The sequence below is a fragment of the Bidens hawaiensis genome, unplaced genomic scaffold, assembly GCF_021521415.1.
Source record: "Bidens hawaiensis isolate Kalapana, Puna unplaced genomic scaffold, B.hawaiensis_p1.1 tig00012141_1, whole genome shotgun sequence".
Lineage (NCBI taxonomy): Eukaryota > Viridiplantae > Streptophyta > Magnoliopsida > Asterales > Asteraceae > Bidens > Bidens hawaiensis.
In genome coordinates, this window is record NW_027491978.1 from 74,839 (window position 1) to 95,398 (window position 20,560).

At 34.0% G+C, this 20,560-nt stretch overlaps 1 protein-coding gene and 1 pseudogene across 3 annotated transcripts; both read left to right on the forward strand.

Moving 5' to 3' along the window:
* Positions 1 to 4,055: 4,055 nt before the first annotated feature.
* Positions 4,056 to 11,010, forward strand: LOC143540145 (putative LRR receptor-like serine/threonine-protein kinase At1g67720; annotated as a pseudogene). The gene is made up of 14 exons (XR_013136548.1): positions 4,056 to 4,337; positions 6,439 to 7,476; positions 7,561 to 7,693; positions 7,892 to 7,963; positions 8,044 to 8,112; positions 8,201 to 8,272; positions 8,504 to 8,572; positions 8,815 to 8,969; positions 9,284 to 9,506; positions 9,604 to 9,730; positions 9,819 to 9,887; positions 9,970 to 10,156; positions 10,331 to 10,466; positions 10,555 to 11,010. The product of XR_013136548.1 is annotated as a putative LRR receptor-like serine/threonine-protein kinase At1g67720 (transcript).
* Positions 11,011 to 14,333: 3,323 nt separating this feature from the next.
* LOC143540132 (nuclear transcription factor Y subunit B-8-like) lies at positions 14,334 to 19,080 on the forward strand. Of its 2 annotated transcripts, XM_077033275.1 has the most exons (6): positions 15,197 to 15,441; positions 17,405 to 17,534; positions 17,655 to 17,660; positions 17,752 to 17,829; positions 18,690 to 18,740; positions 18,838 to 19,080. In XM_077033275.1, the coding sequence occupies exons 1-6, from the start codon at positions 15,218 to 15,220 to the stop codon at positions 18,871 to 18,873; spliced, it is 525 nt and encodes a 174-aa protein (XP_076889390.1). In that variant the 5' UTR covers positions 15,197 to 15,217; the 3' UTR covers positions 18,874 to 19,080. The 2 variants fall into 2 exon arrangements, 1 of the variants encoding a protein (XP_076889390.1); XR_013136544.1 differs by adding an exon at positions 14,334 to 14,553 and having other exon boundaries at positions 15,204 to 15,441; positions 17,405 to 17,829; positions 18,838 to 18,886.
* Positions 19,081 to 20,560: the final 1,480 nt, after the last annotated feature.

A 20,560-nucleotide genomic window follows, 5' to 3' on the forward strand; every position in this document is an offset into this window, starting at 1 on the left:
ATTATTTGGGTGCTTGTGTAGAGGGAGATCCTTTATTTTCTGAATCCTTATCTAAGGATTTACAAAAAACAATTCTTTCAACAAAGATGTAAATTGGGAGGGATTGGTCGACGAAACATGAATCGGAGACTAAACCTTGATATACCCCAGAACAATACATTTTTGTTACCACGAGATATATTGGCAGCCGCGGATCGTTTGATTCGAATCAAATTTGGAATGGGTACACTTGACGATATGAATCATTTGCAAAATAAACGTATTCGTTCTGTAGCGGATCTTTTACAAGAGCAATTTGGGTTGGCCTTAGTTCGTTTAGAAAATATGGCTCGAGGAAACATATATACAGCACTTAAGCATAATTGGACACCAACTCCTCACTTCTTTCACTGTAAAAAAAGACTTCGATATTCACGACTTGTCTCAAACAAGAGAAAGAAACAAGTATCTTATTTTAAGTTTGGGAATCACAACATCCATTGGTTAGGCGATGAGAGCGGCCATACGTCGGGTGGAGTTCTTGCGCGGTTGACGTCTTAGCGAAGGCATGCTAAAATTTATAAAGAAAATGGAATAAGTTTTGGGTAGAAGGAAATGAATATAAAGGTGTATAAAATAAAATAAGATTTCGATTTTTGATTTGTGAACCCTAGAGTTAGCAAGGAGAAGATGTTAGTTAGATAAAATATATAAAACTTTGTTTATAATTAACATACCAAAAACAAACGTAAAAGATTTTGAGATGGTTAAAGCTTAAAAATTTTGAGAATTTGAGATTTATAGAGTCGGGAAAATCGTGCATGATCCACCATGACTTGATATCCCGACATTAAAAAGTTTATAAAACACCACGTTAGAGTCTAAACATGTGTACGTACCACCGAAACTTTTTCATGTTTTCGACTCAAATAACGATAATAACACAATAAATCGAGATACAACGTCATGTCAAAACGCTAGAACACGTACCACCACAGTTCTATTGCTTAGACACCGAAAATAAGGATGACGACCGAAACGCTCGCATTCGACTACTTAAATAAGAATGGCGACCGAAATGCTCGCATTCGAGTATTTAAAGTATGCAAAACAAAAGGGGATCGCAACAATGTTTCCTTAGTAACTAAGAAAATATTGTCCTCTCCAACTATAGTGCCCAACAATTTTGACTATATTATCCTTGTCACTTGCTAGTTGTCATGAGATGATACATGACTAAATAATAGCTATTAGATAATTAGTTTCAAGGGTTTACTTTTCTGAGATAACTGTTTAGTTATTTCAATAAATAAAAGCTATTAGATGATACATGAATAAAGTATGTCAAATTAAGATAGCCTTATGATTTTACATTTATTTCAATTACTTTAAAAAATTACACCACTAAATATCAAATAAAATATATAAAATATTACAATTCCAATATTGTATTACAATTTCAGTTTATATGTCTTATCTTAGTTGAGTTTGCATTCTTTAATAAATTAAAGATGTTACCAATTATCTCTTCTACATAACTGCATGCTACACACACATGCATATATATAAATAATAAAAAGGAAGTAAATGATCCTTTATTCCTCTTTTGGACCCAATACTTGGTGTTTTATATGGTTGGATCTCTTATTGAATACTTAGACATGAAGAAAAGTCATATAATATGCACGTATGGTGAGTTAAAACTTAAAAGAAAAATCAATCAAATACTGTCACAGGGCCGTCCTCAATAATCATTACACACTTTAGACAGGGCCGTCCTCACTAATCATTACACACTTTAGACAGAATATGAAAAAAAATATTAATTAGGTCTTAAGTATAACCTATTATATGTTTATATGTATACATTCATAGAGAAACATAACGCAAACCTATTATACTCGTAGAAATTAGAATAAAAATGTTCATGCCTTTCCAATATTACTTTTATTTTACTTTTTAGTGGAGTACTTGAAAGTAATACTCCTTCTAGATGCCGAGATACTACAAACGCAACAACATGTACCGTACAACTGGCAAAGTGTGAAGCTTTACTAAAAGTGAACATTTTAACGACTTAATTTGCCTTTTATTAAAGATTGATACAAACTTTCGTGGTTATCTTTACGTAAAGATATGCCCTTTCTTTTAGATTAAATATAAAGATTAATAATTTTTCATTTCAAAGTTGACCATTGCAATTTTAACCACTTTATTGACAATTGATAATACTCCATTTACCCATAACTGATTAATCGAAAATTATAGTTCGTTTTAATTTTGGTACGTGTTATAGCCAAATTAACCGAATCAAATCAATTATTCGTATGGCTATTCAAAATAAATGATGTTTAGCATAATTTTATATCCTTTGTATTTTAAAAATAATGTTGTTCTTAGTGGTCTTAATTATGAAAATATTTAGTTTTATCATCAGAATAAACAATTCTTAGTTTTTGTGTACAACTTCCAATTAGCCAAAAAATTGATCGGTTAACATTTTTCATCAATGGGACATTTTGGTTAGGATCTAATATCAAAATCAAAGTGGCCCGTGCACACTCCTGGTTTAGACATTTGATCAATCTAGATCAAGCTAAGTTAAGTAATTTCACAATACGAAACTTGGCTTTAACTCTATTGAGCAACCATTTTCAAATTTAAAGTCGAAAACTTAACCGATGCCTTCAAATTCTCCGTAATTAACTTGATTGTCACTATTCACTGGATGTATGTTCTTGAATATCTTGACTATACGGGACTTTCAAGTTGTTATAAACGCAGCCTGATATATTATGAGTTATGTATTTCGTCTGCCAACGTGAAAGTGCAATCCATGCTACGTATTGTTTACGAGGATAATTATATTCAATAAAACACAAAAGAATGACAAAAGAAAATGATCTACAAAAATTCAAAAGGTTGATTTTACAGACTTTTTGACTTTTAAATTAGGTTTGAAAACTTACACACAACGTATAGATTCTACTCAAAATAAATTAGTTTTCAAGAAGTCATAAAAAATTCAATGGTTATGCGTATTAATTTATTTGTACTTTTTTATGTATATAACACAAACATTTGTATGTAAAATGTGAGTTTTTAAAGATGAACAATTGATAGGTAAAATCAAACGATTTAAGTTTGTATTGTATTTTGTCTCGAGTCGTTAGATGTTTGTTGATGATACGCGTTAGTGTTTTAAGTCTCGAGTTATGACTAAAGGTATTCCATTCAATCCGTAAACAATTTCCTCTATTTTTCTCTAGCTTAATTATGTTTTAACCTCATCCATTACACTTAAAGTCGGCTTAAATCAATGTTATAATAAATACATGATCAATTTTGAAACCTTTTTAAGACAGAGTATGAGTTATAACACGTGTCTAAATATAAAACATCATCATCTATCCAATTTGGACTAGATTATATATGTAAGAAAGTATTTGATTTATTTAATGCATACTAAAATAATTAAAATAATCAATATCATAGGGCCTAATTCATTGAGTGGATCAATTTATGTTCCATGGATAAGTTTATAAGTTTATATTTTAAAACCTAAACTTTAATAAAGTTATATGCTGTTTATATAGTTTAGTAAATTTTTTTCTTTAAACAATTTTTGTTATCGGTTTTCATCTGTGTTCGAACTTCATCATCGTCATCTTTTATTTTTATTCAATCTCTTTTTGTATTTTTCCATTTTCCCTATATTTCTTTAAACAAGGTTTTCACCGGATCAAACTTTTATTTGTTTAACAATACTGATCGAATTCCCACATCCATATCATTACCCGCAAGTTCGTCACAAGCACAAGCTATCATTAAAATCCAAAACCCAAACTCAACTATTTTATAAACTTAAGTAGGCACCACATGGTTTCTTGTTGGTGGGCCCTCACTGGCCACCCCCTCCCCTGCACTATACTTTTTCATCACCATCTACCAAGACAAACTCTCTCAAGTCATATTATATATAATATAATATAATATAATATACCATACATGTATGTATATCTAATATATATATACTAGGAATAATCAGAAGATCATTCTTCTGCATGCTAATTTACTCACTCCATTTATTTTCTTGAATCAAGATAAAAACTTTATTATGTTCTTTATTAGTTTCCATAAAACTGGTGTTTTCAGTTTTCACCCATTGGGTTCAATAATAATAATGGTGTCACACTTTTAATCTTTTTTGTGCTTTTAATCTTGTACTGGACTCAAGTTTACATTTTTTGGGTAAAGATATACAAGAAGTCACATGGGTACCCAACATTTGCTGTTCTTGTTCATCTTGTTCTTCATTCTTGGTCTCAATATTGGCATAGCCACAGCTCAGATTCCAGGTTCATTTTCTTTCTATATTGTTGTTTTTTGTATGTGGGTTGCAGTTTTCTTGAAGTTAATTGCTTTTGTATATGTATATGTGGTGGAAATTGATGTTTTCTTGATTGATGTGGGTCTTTATGTGTAAAGTTTCAATTTTTGTGTTTTTTTGGTTTGATTCTTGAATTCATCACTTTTATGATGATGTAATATGTTAATCTTGGACCACCTCTAAGCTTGAAATTCTGCCCTAAATGGGGGTGTGGGTTGCAAACGAGCCGAGCTGCCCGAGAGCTACTTGGGCTCGAATCGATAAAAAACTTGAAACGAGCCGAGCTTTCTCGAGCTCGAGCCTCAAATAAAGATTGTTTAGTTATCGAGCCTTGTGTGGGAAGCTCGTTTAGGCTCTTTGTGTATTTCTACGTTTTACCCCTTTTGGACTTCTATGTATTAATTTCACATTGCATAGCCGAGCTTTTGCTCGTTTACGGCACTAAATGAAATCGATAGTGACTTGTTTAAGGTTTTTCACAACATATATAAAAATAATTAAATACGTATATAAATTTTTTTTTTATTTTATTTATTTTTATATTTCATAGAAACATCCAAACGATTTACAATGAAGTGGCAGGTAAGCGGGCAACAAGCTGCGCCGCAACCCCCTTTTGGATAGCAAACCCAATCCGACTAAAAACAAAGTTTTGATTCTTATGGGCTGATACGTTACTATACACAACTTTCTGAACCCTATTCAAAAGGTCCACGGCATCCGGAGCTAAGAAACCAAAAGTGTCAAAGGCGAAGGGGATAAACACGTGTTGATTCTCCAAACAAGCTCTCTTGTGTTTAGCAACCTTGCCCGATGCCGCCTTCAATGCTGCTTGGCCTGCTAAAAATCTAGTGTCCCTAATCCCAACAAGAGGGGACACTCCTGTGAGGTCGACACAAGCGTTTTTTCCCCCTACCCACCCAAAAACAAGTATATCGGCCGGTCGTAATGTAGATCTTCCTTCTTGAGGATCCGTAAGAAAGTTTACGGGGGCTTCCTTTTTAGCCGAAATTCCGGCTCGTTTAAGAACATCGCATAGAACATCCCTCACCAAATCATGCCTGTACTTAAACCCAGGCAACTCTTTGCAGTGAAACGCATGCTCGCCAAAAGAATCCAAACAAACCTTACGGCAAACCGGGCACGGCTCATCTACCGGAAACAAAGGGATCATTAACCGATACTTCAGGATGGCCCGGTACTCCAAAGCCGACATATGTTGGCCCAATCCTTCAATAGGGAGAACACTTAAGAAATCTTGAGCCCGAGGAGCCCGAAGACACTCAAACACCGCTTTCTGTAGATCTTCCTTCTTGAGGATCCGTAAATAATAAACGGGCCAAGCCCGAGCTTGAAACAACAACTCATGAGCCGAGCTCGAGCTCAAGCCTACTCGGGCTCGGCTCTTTTTTACCCCTACATTTGGGGGTGTTCACTTATTTTTTTTTTTGGGAAGTATTGGTTTTGCCCTTGTTCTGTTGCTAGGTTTGCTCTTATACTGGTTCTATGTGTATAATAGTTTGATGGATCAAAATTTGATGTGTAAGATGGTGTTTGAATGTGAATTCTTGTATACAAGTAATTCCATTTTGAATAGTCAAATAGAAAATATCAAATGCTTTTAGTTTGATTCAGAGTTCTCTTTAACCGGTCAATAGGGTTAAGTGAAAAATATTAGCTAAGTGGGAAATGGGCTGAAAAGAGTCAAATGGGTCGAAAGTTGTGCAAAGTGTATATATAATGCACAAAAAGTTAATTTTTTTTATAAAGAAGATTGGATACAATGGATTCGGGCTGACCGGCCTTATAAGGTTTTGACTGCGGTCAATTGGGTAAAATAAAATGAAAAAAAAAAAGATTAGGCAATTGTGAAACGGGTTGAATGGGTCAAACGGGTCGAACGTTGTGCAAAGCATAAAAAGTTCAAATATTTGGATAAAATGGGCTCGGGCCGACCTGTCAATCTTGCCATATGTGTTCCCTTTGGATCAGTTTATATTCTTTCTTGTTTCTTTTCCTCAAAGTTGACATTTTTACCAACAATCTTGATCATTCAAATATCAAAACAGGTTTTATAAGTTTTGACTGTGGTGGTCAAAGCAATTTCACAGACAACCTCGGCCTTAACTGGACTCTAGATGACCAAATCATTTACGGGATTACAACCAGCATCTCGGTTACAAACGAGACAAGACAACAATATCAAACAGTCAGATACTTCCCTGCAGACAACAGAAAATATTGTTACACACTTAATGTTAAAAGTAGAACTAGGTACCTTATCAGAGCAACATTCTTATACGGTAACTTTGACAACAACAATGTTTACCCGAAGTTCGACATTTCAATGGGACCCACTCCTTGGGCTACAATAGTCATCTCAGATGCTAACACCATCGAGTCACGAGAACTTATCTTTTTGGCTTCTGGTTCTACAGTTAGTGTTTGTTTATCAAACGCTACAACGGGACAACCATTTATTTCCACACTCGAGCTCCGACCATTTAACGGGTCGGTTTACCTCACACCATTTGAAAACGAGTTCTTTCTTAGTGTTTCCGCAAGAATCAACTTTGGTGCAGAAAATGAAGACCCGGTCAGGTACCCGGATGACCCGTTTGATAGAATATGGCAATCGGATTTAGTGAAGAAAGCAAATTATCTTGTTGATGTTGCAGCCGGGACCGATAGGATATCGACAAAGTTACCGATTGATACAGGAAAAGATGAGCAGCCACCTCAGAAAGCAATGCAGACAGCTGTTGTGGGTAGAAACGGGACGTTGACTTATCGTATGAACTTGGACGGGTTTCCGGGATTTGGGTGGGCGTGCACTTACTTTGCTGAAATCGAAGATTTGGATCCCGATGAAACAAGAAAGTTTCGGCTGGTTCTTCCCGGAGAACCGGAGCTTAGTAAAGCGGTTGTTAATATCCAAGAAAACGCACAAGGGACGAATCGGTTGTATGAACCAGGTTATGAAAACATATCACTTCTGTTTGTTTTGTCGTTTAAGTTTCGGGAAACATCGGATTCTACTCAAGGTCCTCTTGTTAATGCAATTGAGATTGATAAATATTTGAAAATAAGTGACAGGTCTCTTGATGGTAAGCAAAGCAAGTTTTTTTAGATTAAAACTGCCAACAATTGTTTATAAAATTTGTTTGTGTTTGGGTGTCTTTGATTTACAGGGGATGTGGCTGCAAGTTTGGTATCGGGTTATAAGTTGTTGGATTGGGCCCAAGAAGGTGGCGACCCGTGTTTGCCGGTTGCATGGTCGTGGTTGGAGTGCAGTTCAGATCGTGAACCGAAGATTATATCAGTGTATCTTTCTTAACTCTATGTTGTTATATTCATTGACTGATGGCGTATATGATAATTCTTCTTTGTTGGAATAATGAAAAATAGTTCATTTCAAAACAAGTGTTCATGTGACGTTAATATCTAAGAACATATTTCTGATGAATTAATATTTAGAAAGAAGGTGTTATCCATCTAAGATTTTTTTCCTTCTTTATGCAGAAAATTGTCTGGCAAGAACTTGACCGGAAGCATCCCGAATGATTTGACCAGGTTGACCAGCTTAGAAGAGTTGTAAGTTTCAGTGTGCACCTTTTACTTTAATAACTTCTATCCAGCATTTTTAATTAAATTTTACATGTTTCTAACTACAGGTGGCTTGATGGGAATGCCCTCACGGGTCCAATTCCTGATTTCACAGGATGCCCAAATTTAAAGATCATGTAACTCGCGTTATACTCCTATGTCTAGTCACCAGTGGTTTAGTTTTTGTTTCTATTTCTATAACTCATTTATGTTTTGTGTGTGCAGACATCTTGAGAATAATCAGTTGAGTGGTGATTTGCCCACCTGGTTAACAGACCTACCAAATTTAAGTCAACTGTAAGTAAATTTTAAAAAATGTTATTGTTATTATTATTATTATTATTATTATTATTCCATCTGTACCCAAAGTCCACTCTTTTTCATTTTCATAACTTTGTTACAAAGCAAAATTCTGTTGCAATTAACGTTTTTTTGGACACGGATATAGAGATATATCATTCCTGCTTTTATCAAAAGACCATGATTTTATTTATGATCATATAAATTGGTTTTTCTTCATTAATGCAGGTATGTACAGAATAACTTGTTAACCGGAGAAGTACCGTCTAGCCTTCTGAATAAGAACATAATCTTGAAGTGAGTATTTCTTCCTTGCACTAGGTTACTTTTTTGCATTAGAGTTAAAAAAACACAGTTGACTTCATACAAGTCAAACATACTTAAAAGCACATTTAACTCTAGTTTCGGAGAAACGCCTTAAACGATTTTATATTTGCATATATGGTTATCATGTTACTTTATAATTTCCATTGTTCCACACACTTTGAATTTTAAGGTCAAATTTCTTATTTATATTAATCTGCGTGTAATGTTTGCAGCTACACAGGAAATGTTAATCTTAGTAAAGGAAGTAATGAAGGGAGACGAAATAGAAACATAATTATTGGAATAGCAGTTGGGGCTGCTGCTCTTTTTCTAGGGTTTTTAGCTTCTTGTCTACTGCTTCACCAACGGAAAAAACATCCGAAAATGGGTAAGCTCACGCAACACGTATTGAGATGCCTTCATGCACATGGTACATCTTTTTACATCAGATCAAAACTTTAGGCTGTTCTAATATCGGATGCGCGTTTTGGAAGTGATTTTGAATAATTAGAATCACTTAATAAACAAGATGTGTCAAATCTTTCAAAACCAGTTTAAGAAGGGTAATTTGGTAACTTTATTTTACCCTTGTTTTACTGCACTGACATTCTGACAAGATTTCAATCATTTTTAGAGTACAAAGTCATTAATTTTATATTTTCTAAGAAATAATTTGTTGATTTATATTTTTATTTTGGCCAGAGTCAAAGCATAGCATGCCTGTTATGAACAATGCAACAACCGAAGCTGCTCAAAGCTTCACATTATCTGAACTACGTAGCGCCACAAACAATTTTGAAAGCAAAGTAGGCTCGGGAGGATATGGCACCGTTTACTATGGAAAATTAAACGATGGAAAAGAAATCGCTGTAAAAATACTTTAAAATAATAATGTTTATCAGGCAAGAAAGAGTTCCAAAATGAGGTAACTTTTCTTATAATAATTTCTTCATGTTATTTTACTCGCTAAAACGGCCCGTTCTTAATTATTTGATTTATATACTTTCTTTTTTCTGTTTAAGTTGACTCTTCTGTAACGAATCCATCATCGAAACTTGGTCCAGTTTCTTGGGTTTTGCTAAGAAGAAGGGACAGATATTCTTGTTTACGAGTTTATGCATAATGGCACCCTCAAAGAACATCTTTATGGTTTGTTATTTTTAAACTGTTTTTGTTCTTGACGCGATTCTTTTATATGTTTGTTGTTGTGATAACGAATCTTTATGTATAAATTTAGGACCGTTAGCAAGGGAACGCGGTATTAAATGGATCAAACGACTCGAGATCGCTGAAGAGTCTGCCAAAGGTTTGCTTTATTAGAACTCAATATTTTTGTTTCATTATGCATAATTGCATATGCTCATTTGTTTTTTTAAAACTTGTTTTAGGGATCGAGTATCTTCATACCGGTTGTACCCCGTCCATCATTCATAGAGATTTGAAAACAAGCAATATTCTTCTTGATAAGAACATGCGGGCTAAAGTTTCCGATTTTGGCCTCTCAAAGCTTGCAGTTGATGGTGCTTCACATGTTTCAAGCATTGTTCGTGGCACACTCGGTTATCTTGATCCTGAGTAAGTTTAAATCTCAAACTTTCCTATATTCTAATTATTGAAATTTGAGGCGTGATCAAACAACATCCTTAAAATTTTGGCAAAGTGAAATGTTACAATTTTCATGGGAAATAAGTACACTAATGCTATTTATGTTATATCATTCTCGAACTTTATATTACTTGTGAAACGTAGGTACTATATATCAAACCGGTTAACAGACAAAACCGACATCTATAGTTTTGGTGTCATTCTTCTTGAGCTAATCTCGGGCCAAGAAGCAATTTCAAACGAAAACTTTGGTGGCAATTGTCGTAACATTGTTCAATGGGTAAGTCCATCAACTATTTATTAATTAAAAAATAAAAATGTTCATTTTACCAGCAGTACGATTAATTATTTTATTGGTTTGATGATAGGCGAAGATGCATATAGAGAACGGGGACATTCAGGGAATCATTGATCCGGCTCTTGGTAACGAATATGACATCCAGTCAATGTGGAAGATAGCCGAGAAAGCTTTGATGTGTGTGCAGCCACACGGGAACGATAGACCATCAATGTCTGAAGTTATTAAGGATATACAAGATGCAATATTGATAGAAAGGGGAGTGGAGACAGGTGCACGAGATGGTAGTTCGGATGAAATACCAAGACATACGGTTTTGAACATGGGTTCGCTTGACTTAATGGCCAACGATCAAGATTTGTCGATTGATGAGTCGTTTGCTCGGCCTGATCCACGATAGTATTGGTTTTGTTTCATATCTTCAATGAAACTTGTTTAAAATGGAAGGTGTGATGTTTTTGGAGTAGCAAGTTGGTTGGTTCGGTTCGGCTCATGGTTCAACGGTTTGCCCGAGCGGTTTAGTCGTGTAAATTGAGCTGACACTTCGGTTTTTATTATTCACACTTTCTATTTCTCTTTTAGATATAGTTATGTATATGTATTATATTCATTAATCATCTTTATCGTATTATAAGTTTTAATACGAACTAACAGTTTTAAAAAAAGATTGGTTGAAACCATCAAAACTAAACTTAACCGGCCGGTTTGGTCGACTTACCCAGTCCCTTTGGTTTGGCAGTTAACGGTGACGACCCAAAATTCAGTGAAGCCGATTAAACCCGACTGTGTATTACATTCTGGTAATTTTGGTGTTATCGATATGTATTTTAGTATATTAAATTAACTTGTTGATCGAGGAAATAACGGTTTTAATGTTATTTTATTTTGGCTTTGTATTAAATGGGTTTGTTGATCAGGATGTTAAAAGATAGTAGGAAGTATGGGTGTTGTTCGGGTTTCAAGTTTTTGGGTTGGGTTCGTCGGTTTTTTGCTATAGGAATTGTAACTAAAGGGGTGTTTGGGATTGTTTATTTTCACTAACTTATAACTTTTAAATTTTTTAAAAAGTAATAAGGTGTTTGGGATTGTTTATATTGTGAGAGGAAAAGTTTCATAAGTTACATTTTTGTAACTTATTAACTTAATGAAAAGTATAAGTAGGCAAAATAAGGAATCCCAAACACCCCCTAAATATATAAGATCCTGGTTTCATGTTACACGTCAATTGGTTTCAGACTTTCAATGAAGACAATCAAGAGAAGGAAGGATAACTCTCGCGAGTTTGTTCCACCATATTAGAGCATGAGACCCCCCACCCCCCCACCCCCCACCCCAAATCCGCTTCTTTTTGTCTCTCTCTTGTCTACTCCTCAGAAAACCCATTTGGACATCCGAAATTCCAAACACACTCCGATGCTCTCTTCCTTTTCGCCTCTCTCACTCCTCCAACTCTGTACCATGTCGGATCCATCTATATTAACGGATTAAAAACTCCAACAGTACACAATATTCCACCACAATCACACTAATCAGTTCGTTCTTTTCACATGTTGGACGTAATTTCTAACTTAATAGGCACATCGTGTGTAGGTGATCGGGTTGGACCTACTGAACTCGTGAGATTCATTAATATGTAATGGGTTTATGGGGTTGCAATTATGGTTTATTATATTTGGTAATGATTTGACTAGCAAGTTAAATTAGTCTATATAAACCGAGTTATGGTTTGTGTCACATCCCCCGACCCCTATACCCTGGGAGGGAAGCCATGAACATTGATTGATGGTATCGGTGTTTATTAAATTATTTTGCAGCGGAATATTTCATCAGAACCGTAGTTAGGAAAAATGATCAGAGTTATAAAAACACCATGTTTATTTTTATTATAATTTGGGAATTTAACCCATTTTGATACAAACATAAACTTTATATGGATAAACCCTAATTTACAAAACACGTTTCTTTATTCTGGTGACAAGTCACTTATTTAAGCTGGAAGCCCGCATGCATCATTCCTTTGTCTCTAACAAGTCACCTGAAACATGTTTAAAATATTTGATCAGCAAAAAATACTGGTGAGTACATTCATTTGTAAATGACACATTTTACATTTACAGCATTAAGATGTTTTTACACCTGCCTGCTTACAAATTACCGAAAGGTACTTGTCACTCGACCGTATCTATGACCGTGGTCATATTACTTATTAGCTAACACTTGTCCAATAAGTAACGAATAATAGCCCAGTAGGCAAGCCTTGTATACAAAACCCCACAATACCAGTAGTAACCATCCCGTAAGTCTATAGAGACTTAATCACTGTAATGTATTTAAAATACTTTAAAAATATATTTGAAAACATTTAGACCATCTGTCATGAGTTTTATAGGTTTTGAATTCATCATGACAGTGTCGGAAAAACAGTTGTCTCACAGAAATGTAAGTGGTACAAAAACTCAAATGTCTCACCTTACAGGTTTACAATTAAAGAAAACGCCTATTGGTATTTAAGCACCTAAGATAAACACAATGTAGTATCTCTAGATTAGTATAAAACCAATAATCATAACAATAATCACGAGAGTAAAAACTTTACACGAGAGGCAGAGCTTTTGGATTCGTGTATATCTCTTTCGATCGGATATCGTTACGATAGGCGGGTATTATACCGTTATCTTAATATATATAAGTATATGTGTGTGAATTCAGAGAGAGATTTAGAGTTTTGGTGCGAGATTTGAATGTCCCGTTGCCCATCTATTTATAGCAAGTTCTGGACCCCATCGCGGGCCATAGATAGAAAGGCGTCGCATATCGCGAAGAATCTCATAGCTGAGCCGAGTCAGCCCTAGGCCTGCTACGTGGCAGGCTACGTGTCCTCTGCATAACCTCCACATTGCGCCCATCGCACTTCGCCCGAGCCCGTGCGCGTTCGGGTGCCCGCTAGGACCACTGGGTGTGATATGTCTTATAAGAACATTAACATATGAGTTTTCTTTCTTATAAAGAGCTCACTAGTTTTGTAATTTAGCGATGTGGGACAAGGACTTACAATCCTATTTATACTATGGTGGAAGACTCTCTTTTTTCTTCATCCACCAATGTGTGATGGAATTTTCTCCTTTCATTTCCTTACTTTTTCTTTTAATATATTTTGTGGTTTGTTATAGTTAGACACTATAGATTATGTGTGAGATGCAACCGAGTTAGGGTTCGTCTCGAGACACACACAAGATGTAACAAAGTTATGGTCCATCTAGATGCAACCAATTTAGGGTTCATCAATAGACAAACCGAGTTAGGGTTTGAGACTTAGTAATTAGTTTTTTGAATTATATTTTCCGATTAATACAAACGAAAGAAGTCATTTAGTTGTGTTTGTTTATTGATCCTGGAATCAGAAAACATTATCAAAATCTCCGATACTAATCATTTTATGTTTATTTTATCACTCATAATTCATAACACATGATATTGTAATATAACAATTTCTTTCTCACAAAAGTAGTTTTAATTATTAAATAAAAATAATATAAATAATAATAATGAGAAAGCTAGCTCTTTGTGAGATTGTCATTTTGCATCCAGACACTAGTATTATATCAGAGAGTCATGCTCTTGTGACGGCATAACAATTATCAATTGACATTTGTCGGTATAGTTTTTTAAGAAAACACCCAAATCAAACTCTAAAAACCAACATATGTCCGATTAAAACAAAATAGTCTGACGTGACACTCCAATTTAAAAAAACGTTGATGACAGACAGTAGTCACACAATAAAGTCGTTTTTTTATTAACAATAATAACAATAATAATAATAATAAATGGAAGGCGTTAAATAATTAGAGCATCGATTATTCCCATAAATAGAGTAAACCAACGGTGTCGATACCTTTGCATCTCAATCGTCTCCTTTCTTCTTCCTTCCTTCTCCAGCGTCCGATCCTTCTATCTTCATCTTCGCGCCCAATTTCACTTATTATTTAACCAATCAAGGCAAGCCCACAACTAACACCTTTTTTTTTTTACATTTCAATTATTCAATTTGTATCCCAATTGACATCATGTAAGGCTTTTAATCAGTGCTTAGTTATTGTATTTGCTATAAAGTTTTTATTTTGATTCCGATTTGCTTTTAATTTTGAATTTTAGGGTTTGGCGGAGTGTAATTTGTGTTTGAAATTTAGGGTTTTCGTTTAATTATTCAATTTGTATCTGAATTGATACCATGTAAGGGTTTTGCACACCGTATACTTCTTGTATTTGTTAAAAAGTTTTGATTTTGATTCCGATTCCTTGTTATTTTTGTGGGTTTTTGAAATTTAGGGTTTTGGGTTTGATAGTTCAATTGATGTTATGTACGGGCTTTAAACAGTGTATAGTTGTTGTATCTGTTAAAAAGTTTTGATTTTGATTCCGTTTCGTTGTTAATTTTGAATTTTAGGGTTTAAAATGTTTTGATAATTAGGGTTTTGATTTTAGTAATTCAGTCTGTATCCGAATTGACATCATGTAGGGGCTTTAAACAGTGTATTGTTGCTGTATTTGTTATAAAGTTTTGATTTTGATTCTGCTTTGTTGTTAGTTTTGTAAATTTTGGAATTTAGGTTTTTGGTTTAGTAAAGTTTGTATTCAAATGTAGGGGTTTTAGACAGTTTACGTTTGTTAAAAAAAAGGTTTTGATTTTGATTGTAAGTTGTTAATTTTGAAAATTAGGTTTTTGTTTTTCGATGGCGGAGGGTCCATTGAGTCCAGGAGGCGGTGGGAGTCACGAGAGTGGTGGGGATTTGAGCCCTAGGTCGTCGAATGTTCGAGAACAGGACCGGTTTTTACCGATTGCAAATATTAGTCGGATTATGAAGAAAGGGTTACCAGCAAATGGGAAAATGTCGAAAGATGCTAAGGAGACTGTTCAGGAGTGTGTTTCTGAGTTTATCAGCTTTGTCACTAGCGAGTATGGTTATACTTAAATTTGTTTAAATTGTTTTTTTTTTGTGTGTTTATACTTGATTCATAGTTTGAGGTGTTTGGATTAGGGGTGTAAATGAGCCAAGTGACTTGTCAGCTACTTGAGATCGGCTCTTTAAAAGCATGAATCCAGCCGGGCTTAAACAAGATTGAGCCTTAAAATGAACCTGATTGATAAATGAGCCTGGGCTTCACTTGTTGAGCTTGAGCCAGCTTGTGAGCTTAAACAAGCTTGTTATTTATACATGATTTATTTAACTTATTAAATATATAATTTTATAATAATTATAATTATACATAGAACTATGAAAAGTTAGATAATATTTATTATGTTATATATAAACATATACAAATAGTAAGTATAAATATAAGTGAAATAATCAATAATTTATAAATGAGTTATGCTTGAGCTTAAAAAACTACTTCCGAGCTGAACACCAGCTTGAGCTCAAAGAATAGAGCTTGAAACAAGCAAAGCTTGGCTCGAACTTAAAAAACTACTTCCGAGCTGAACTCAAGCTTGAACTTAAAAAACGAGCTCAATTCTAGATAAGCTCATGCTCAGTTTGGCTCGTTTACACCCCTAGATTAGATGTGTAGGTTGTAAACGAGCCGAGCCTGCGCTTGATGAGGCTTGAGCGCGTCTCGTTTTGACTTACGAGAGATCGAGCTGACCTTGGCTCATTTCAAGCTTTCGGGCTTTCAACTTGTGAGTTGTTTTTTCAAGCTTGACTCAGATTGTTTATTATTTTTTAATTAATTTATAGCCAAAGTTTGGCTCGAGCTCGGCTGTGCATGTAAATTAAATACATAGAAGTCTAAAAGAGTTAAAAAAAAATACACAAGGCTCATCAAAGCTCAATGAGTCAAAACGATTTTTCCATACAAGGCTCGAGCTTATTTCGAGCTCTCAGCTTGTGAATTGTTTTTTCAAGCTCGGCTCATATATTAATTGATTTACATTTTCAATTATTTATATAATTTGAAAAAAAATCTTAAAACAAGCCTAATCTCAGCTCAAGCTCAGTTGTACAGTGAAAAGTTAATAATACAAGTCTAAAAGAGTTAAAAATTCAAAATACACAAAGCTCGACGAGCCTACCGATTCTCCCATACAAGGCTCGGGCGTAATAAGCAAACGAGCTTTCTATTGTGGCTTGGGTTTGATAAGGCTTGGTATGCTTCAAACTTTTTAAGGATTGGATGTTGAGTTGCTCGCGAGTGGTTCAGCTCATTTGCACCCTTGGATGCGTGTTTAAACTGTTAATCTTTCAGTACCAGCAATTGTTACTGGTTTTATGATTATTTGAAAATAAACTGATTTGGTTAGAAATGATTTGTAAAGCTGATTATTGTGACGGTTTGTGTCAATATACAGCTCTAAACACTTGGTTTGATAGGTTGTGTTTGAACTCTTAGGTTAATTGTTTATTTTGAGTGTTTTTTATTAGTTGGCATGTTGTTGTGGGTCTAGCTTCATAAATTTGGATACAAGCAATTGACTCTGATTTTTCTATGTTAAAAGTTTGGGTATAAATTTGTAAACAAACTAATTATTGAGACACTTTGTTTTAATAAACCGATATGTGGTTTTGAAAACACATTCTAACACCTTTTTGAATGTTAAAGCATCAAACTTTGTTTGAAAGTTTGTGCCTTTTATCTCTTGTTACAAGCAATTAATTATTTTGGGTTATAAAAGTTTGTAAGAGATCAGATTATTGAGACATTTTGTTTTAATAGAGTTTCTCATGATCTAAAAAATGCATATTGAAATACGATTTGGGCATAAAAGCATCAAACTTTATGTGAAAACTGGTACTTTTTTTCTTATTTATATTAGTGACCAGTTTTTTGATAAGAATATTTCTATGCTTTTAAAGTGGATATGTTGTATGTAATGTGATTTTTCAGGGATATAATAATTTTAATTATGTGACTTGGTGCAGGGCGAGTGATAAGTGCCAAAGGGAAAAAAGGAAAACTATCAACGGTGACGATCTTCTATGGGCAATGGCTACCCTAGGCTTTGAAGATTATATCGAACCACTCAAGTTATACTTGAGCAGATACAGAGAGGTAGCTTCTTTAAAATAATAAAATATTATTACATTAGTTAATAGATTTTTATAAGCATTTACTAATAAGTTGATGTTTGTGTTTCTTTATGTTACCAAATTGGATTGGCTTGCTTTGCAGATGGAAGTTAGTGAAGTTTGTTTGTTTCTCTTGATATTGTTGTTTAAGTTATATTATTTTTGTTTATGCATAACTGTTGAATAATATTTTTCTGAAGGGTGATACAAAGGGATCCGCAAAAGGACAGGAAGGATTTGCTAGGAAAGATGGGATGCAACCTGATCATAGCGCGCAGGTCACTGTTACATATTGCTTGTTTTTAGATCTTATAAATAATATCTATATAAAAAGGTAATAAAACAAGTATATTGTAAATAATAATGCTCCAAACTTGTTTAGTAAAACAATTTTAGGAAGTTTAAGATTATACTATGATCAAATTTTAAACTGTCTTGGGTTGTTTAATTTTTAGCTACACTTTTCATTTATTACCTGACCTGTTAGGCCATTAATAATATATTATAATGTAAGCTAAGCCTAGGGAGCAAACAAGTTGAGGTGCTTGCGAGCTATATGAGCTCAGATCGATAAAAATTTCAAAAAGAGTCGAGTTTTTTCGAGTTTGAGCCAAACCCGAGCCTTAAATAAAGCTCGTTTTGTTATCGAGCCCAAGAGTTGTATGCGAAGCTCATTAAGGCTCGTCGAGCCTCAGCAAGTTCTGTGTGTATTCGAGATTTACCTTTTTTGGACTTCTTGTATTAATTTCACATTGCACAACCAAGTTTGAGCTGATCTTTGTCTCGTTTAAGATACTACACGAGCTTGAGCCAAGCTTAGGCTAGTTTAAGTTTTTTCTCAAAATATTAAGAATAATTAAAAATGTATATAAATTAATTAATAAATAATGAACGAGCTTGAAAAACAACTCATGAGCCGAGCTCAAGCTTTAGAAAAAAGAGCTTAAAACGAGTGGAGCTCGAACAAGCCGTGCTCGAGCTTTGGCGGGCTCGTCTTGGCTTGTTTACACCTCTAAACTGACCCACTTTTGCATACGTGTGTTGAAATTTGCCACCTTTACAATCACTAGAATGTTTTATAAATTTTATGTAAAGTTTTATATACTCTAATAATCACTATATTTGTGCATTTTTGTAGCTAGCTCATCAAGGCTCGTATTTGCATGGTCTGGATTATGGGAACTCACAGGTAATCCTTATTTGTGTGTGTTTGTATATTTAATATATGTGTGTGTGTTTTGCATGATTAGATTTTGATTTTGGGAATTAAACCTTGGCATTTGCAGGGTCAACACATGGTTCAAATGCAAGGCAGAGATTAATATTTTCGGGTTTATATGATTTAAATTGAAACGGCGTTGGCCACATCAACAGGTCTTGTTCTAAACTCGAGCATCTACTTAGCGTGCTCTCGATTTCTTGGACTATGTATTCTCATATTTTATTGTAATTTAAACCATTTTGGTGGATTTTTATAGAAAGGATGATTCAACCTTTTAATGGATTGTGTTTTAGAGGTATTTAAGTGTCACTTTCTAGTGCATTTTCATTGTTACTTTCAATACTTATTGAACTTATTAAATAGTTTAAAAAATGACTTCATATGGTTGTGTATGCATCAATAGGTTCACAAATGCAATATATGTTTGCACTACAAATATGTGCATAATATATTTATATGTATTGTGAAAGCAAAACTTTACGTTAAGTTATATAATATAAATAGTAAAACACTAAAATGTTTGTGGTTTATGGTTAAGTCATATTTGCTGTTATGTTAGTTTTTTTAACCCAAAATACGATGTGATTTTAAAAAGCTGTCATTTTAGTCTGATGCATCAACGTCGGTTTTTTTGTAACCTGAAAAGCGATTTGTCTTTTTCATTTTATTACGTACAAGTTTTTAAGCTCAGTCATCTCTTTTCAAAGTATGTTCATTGCATTAACGTCAGTGTTTTTTATGGGTAACCCAAAAAGCAATCGTCCTTTTCACCTTATGTACGTGCTTTTAAACTCAGTTGTCTCTTTCTAAAATAGGTCCATTTAAAAAAAAAATTTATCCTCAAATTCCATTAGTGTAGTTTCTACATGTACCGATTATAACATGTTCCGATTATGCATATTCAATACCAATATCGATGCAAAGATTTAAAGATCCTGGTATTCACGAGTTTTTTTTTTCTTTTTTAACTGTGCAAATTCCTTTAATGATTATGAAGCTGAGTTAATTTTTTGGGATGATTTAGTTTATTTGAAAAGAAAGAAGTTTTCATTCGTTAGAGAGAACTGTTGACATCAAAATGGAAAACAAACGGGCAACAAATCATATCACTGAACAAAACTAAGTAGTTTAAAAATTACATGCAAATTAAAACTTTCAATCGGTCACTTCCAAATCAAAGCTTTTAATCGATCGCTTCTAATCTGCCGCTAACTAAGAACAAACCTTTGGTAAGTTTTCTTGATCAAGGGTTACATGTGTTATCGTTGGTTATATACCTCTTGGATATTGTTTATCATAAAAAAAACCATTGAGATATTCTCTGTGTTTGATGAACAAATCCGTTACTTTTAAAAACTGACATTGCTCACTTGTTGACTTGCAATGACCATGGCGCACACAACAATTATGTAGCAACCTACTTAATATATTATACATTTTATACAACATTTTTTAGGTAAATTAAGCGAAGAATTTTGCTATATCTAAGCACAGTAGTAATGTCAAAATTGCGATAAGTGTTTGAGAATCTCATTATTTTTTTAATAAATTTCCACGTGACTGCTGACAATAGATTCATAACCTAATAAATTAAATTGTAGGTCGTATATGTAGAAACTTTCTACTACTAATGCTAACGTATCTCACACTTGTTCAAAGAATTGGTAAGTATTTCACAATTTCTTTTATTTGACATTGGTGATTATAAATAACCTAATCAGCTGAATATATATTTTAATCAAAATACAAAAAACAGAAAAAACGATGGTCGAGGTACGTCAAAGAGG

Excerpts from the sequence above, each read along its gene's own strand:
- LOC143540132 (XM_077033275.1), top strand. The coding sequence starts at position 15,218 with ATGGCGGAGGGTCCATTGAGTCCAGGAGGCGGTGGGAGTCACGAGAGT. Across the intron at positions 15,442-17,404 it reads ATCAGCTTTGTCACTAGCGA|GGCGAGTGATAAGTGCCAAA; the intron begins GTATGGTTATAC and ends GACTTGGTGCAG. Across the intron at positions 18,741-18,837 it reads TGGATTATGGGAACTCACAG|GGTCAACACATGGTTCAAAT; the intron begins GTAATCCTTATT and ends TGGCATTTGCAG.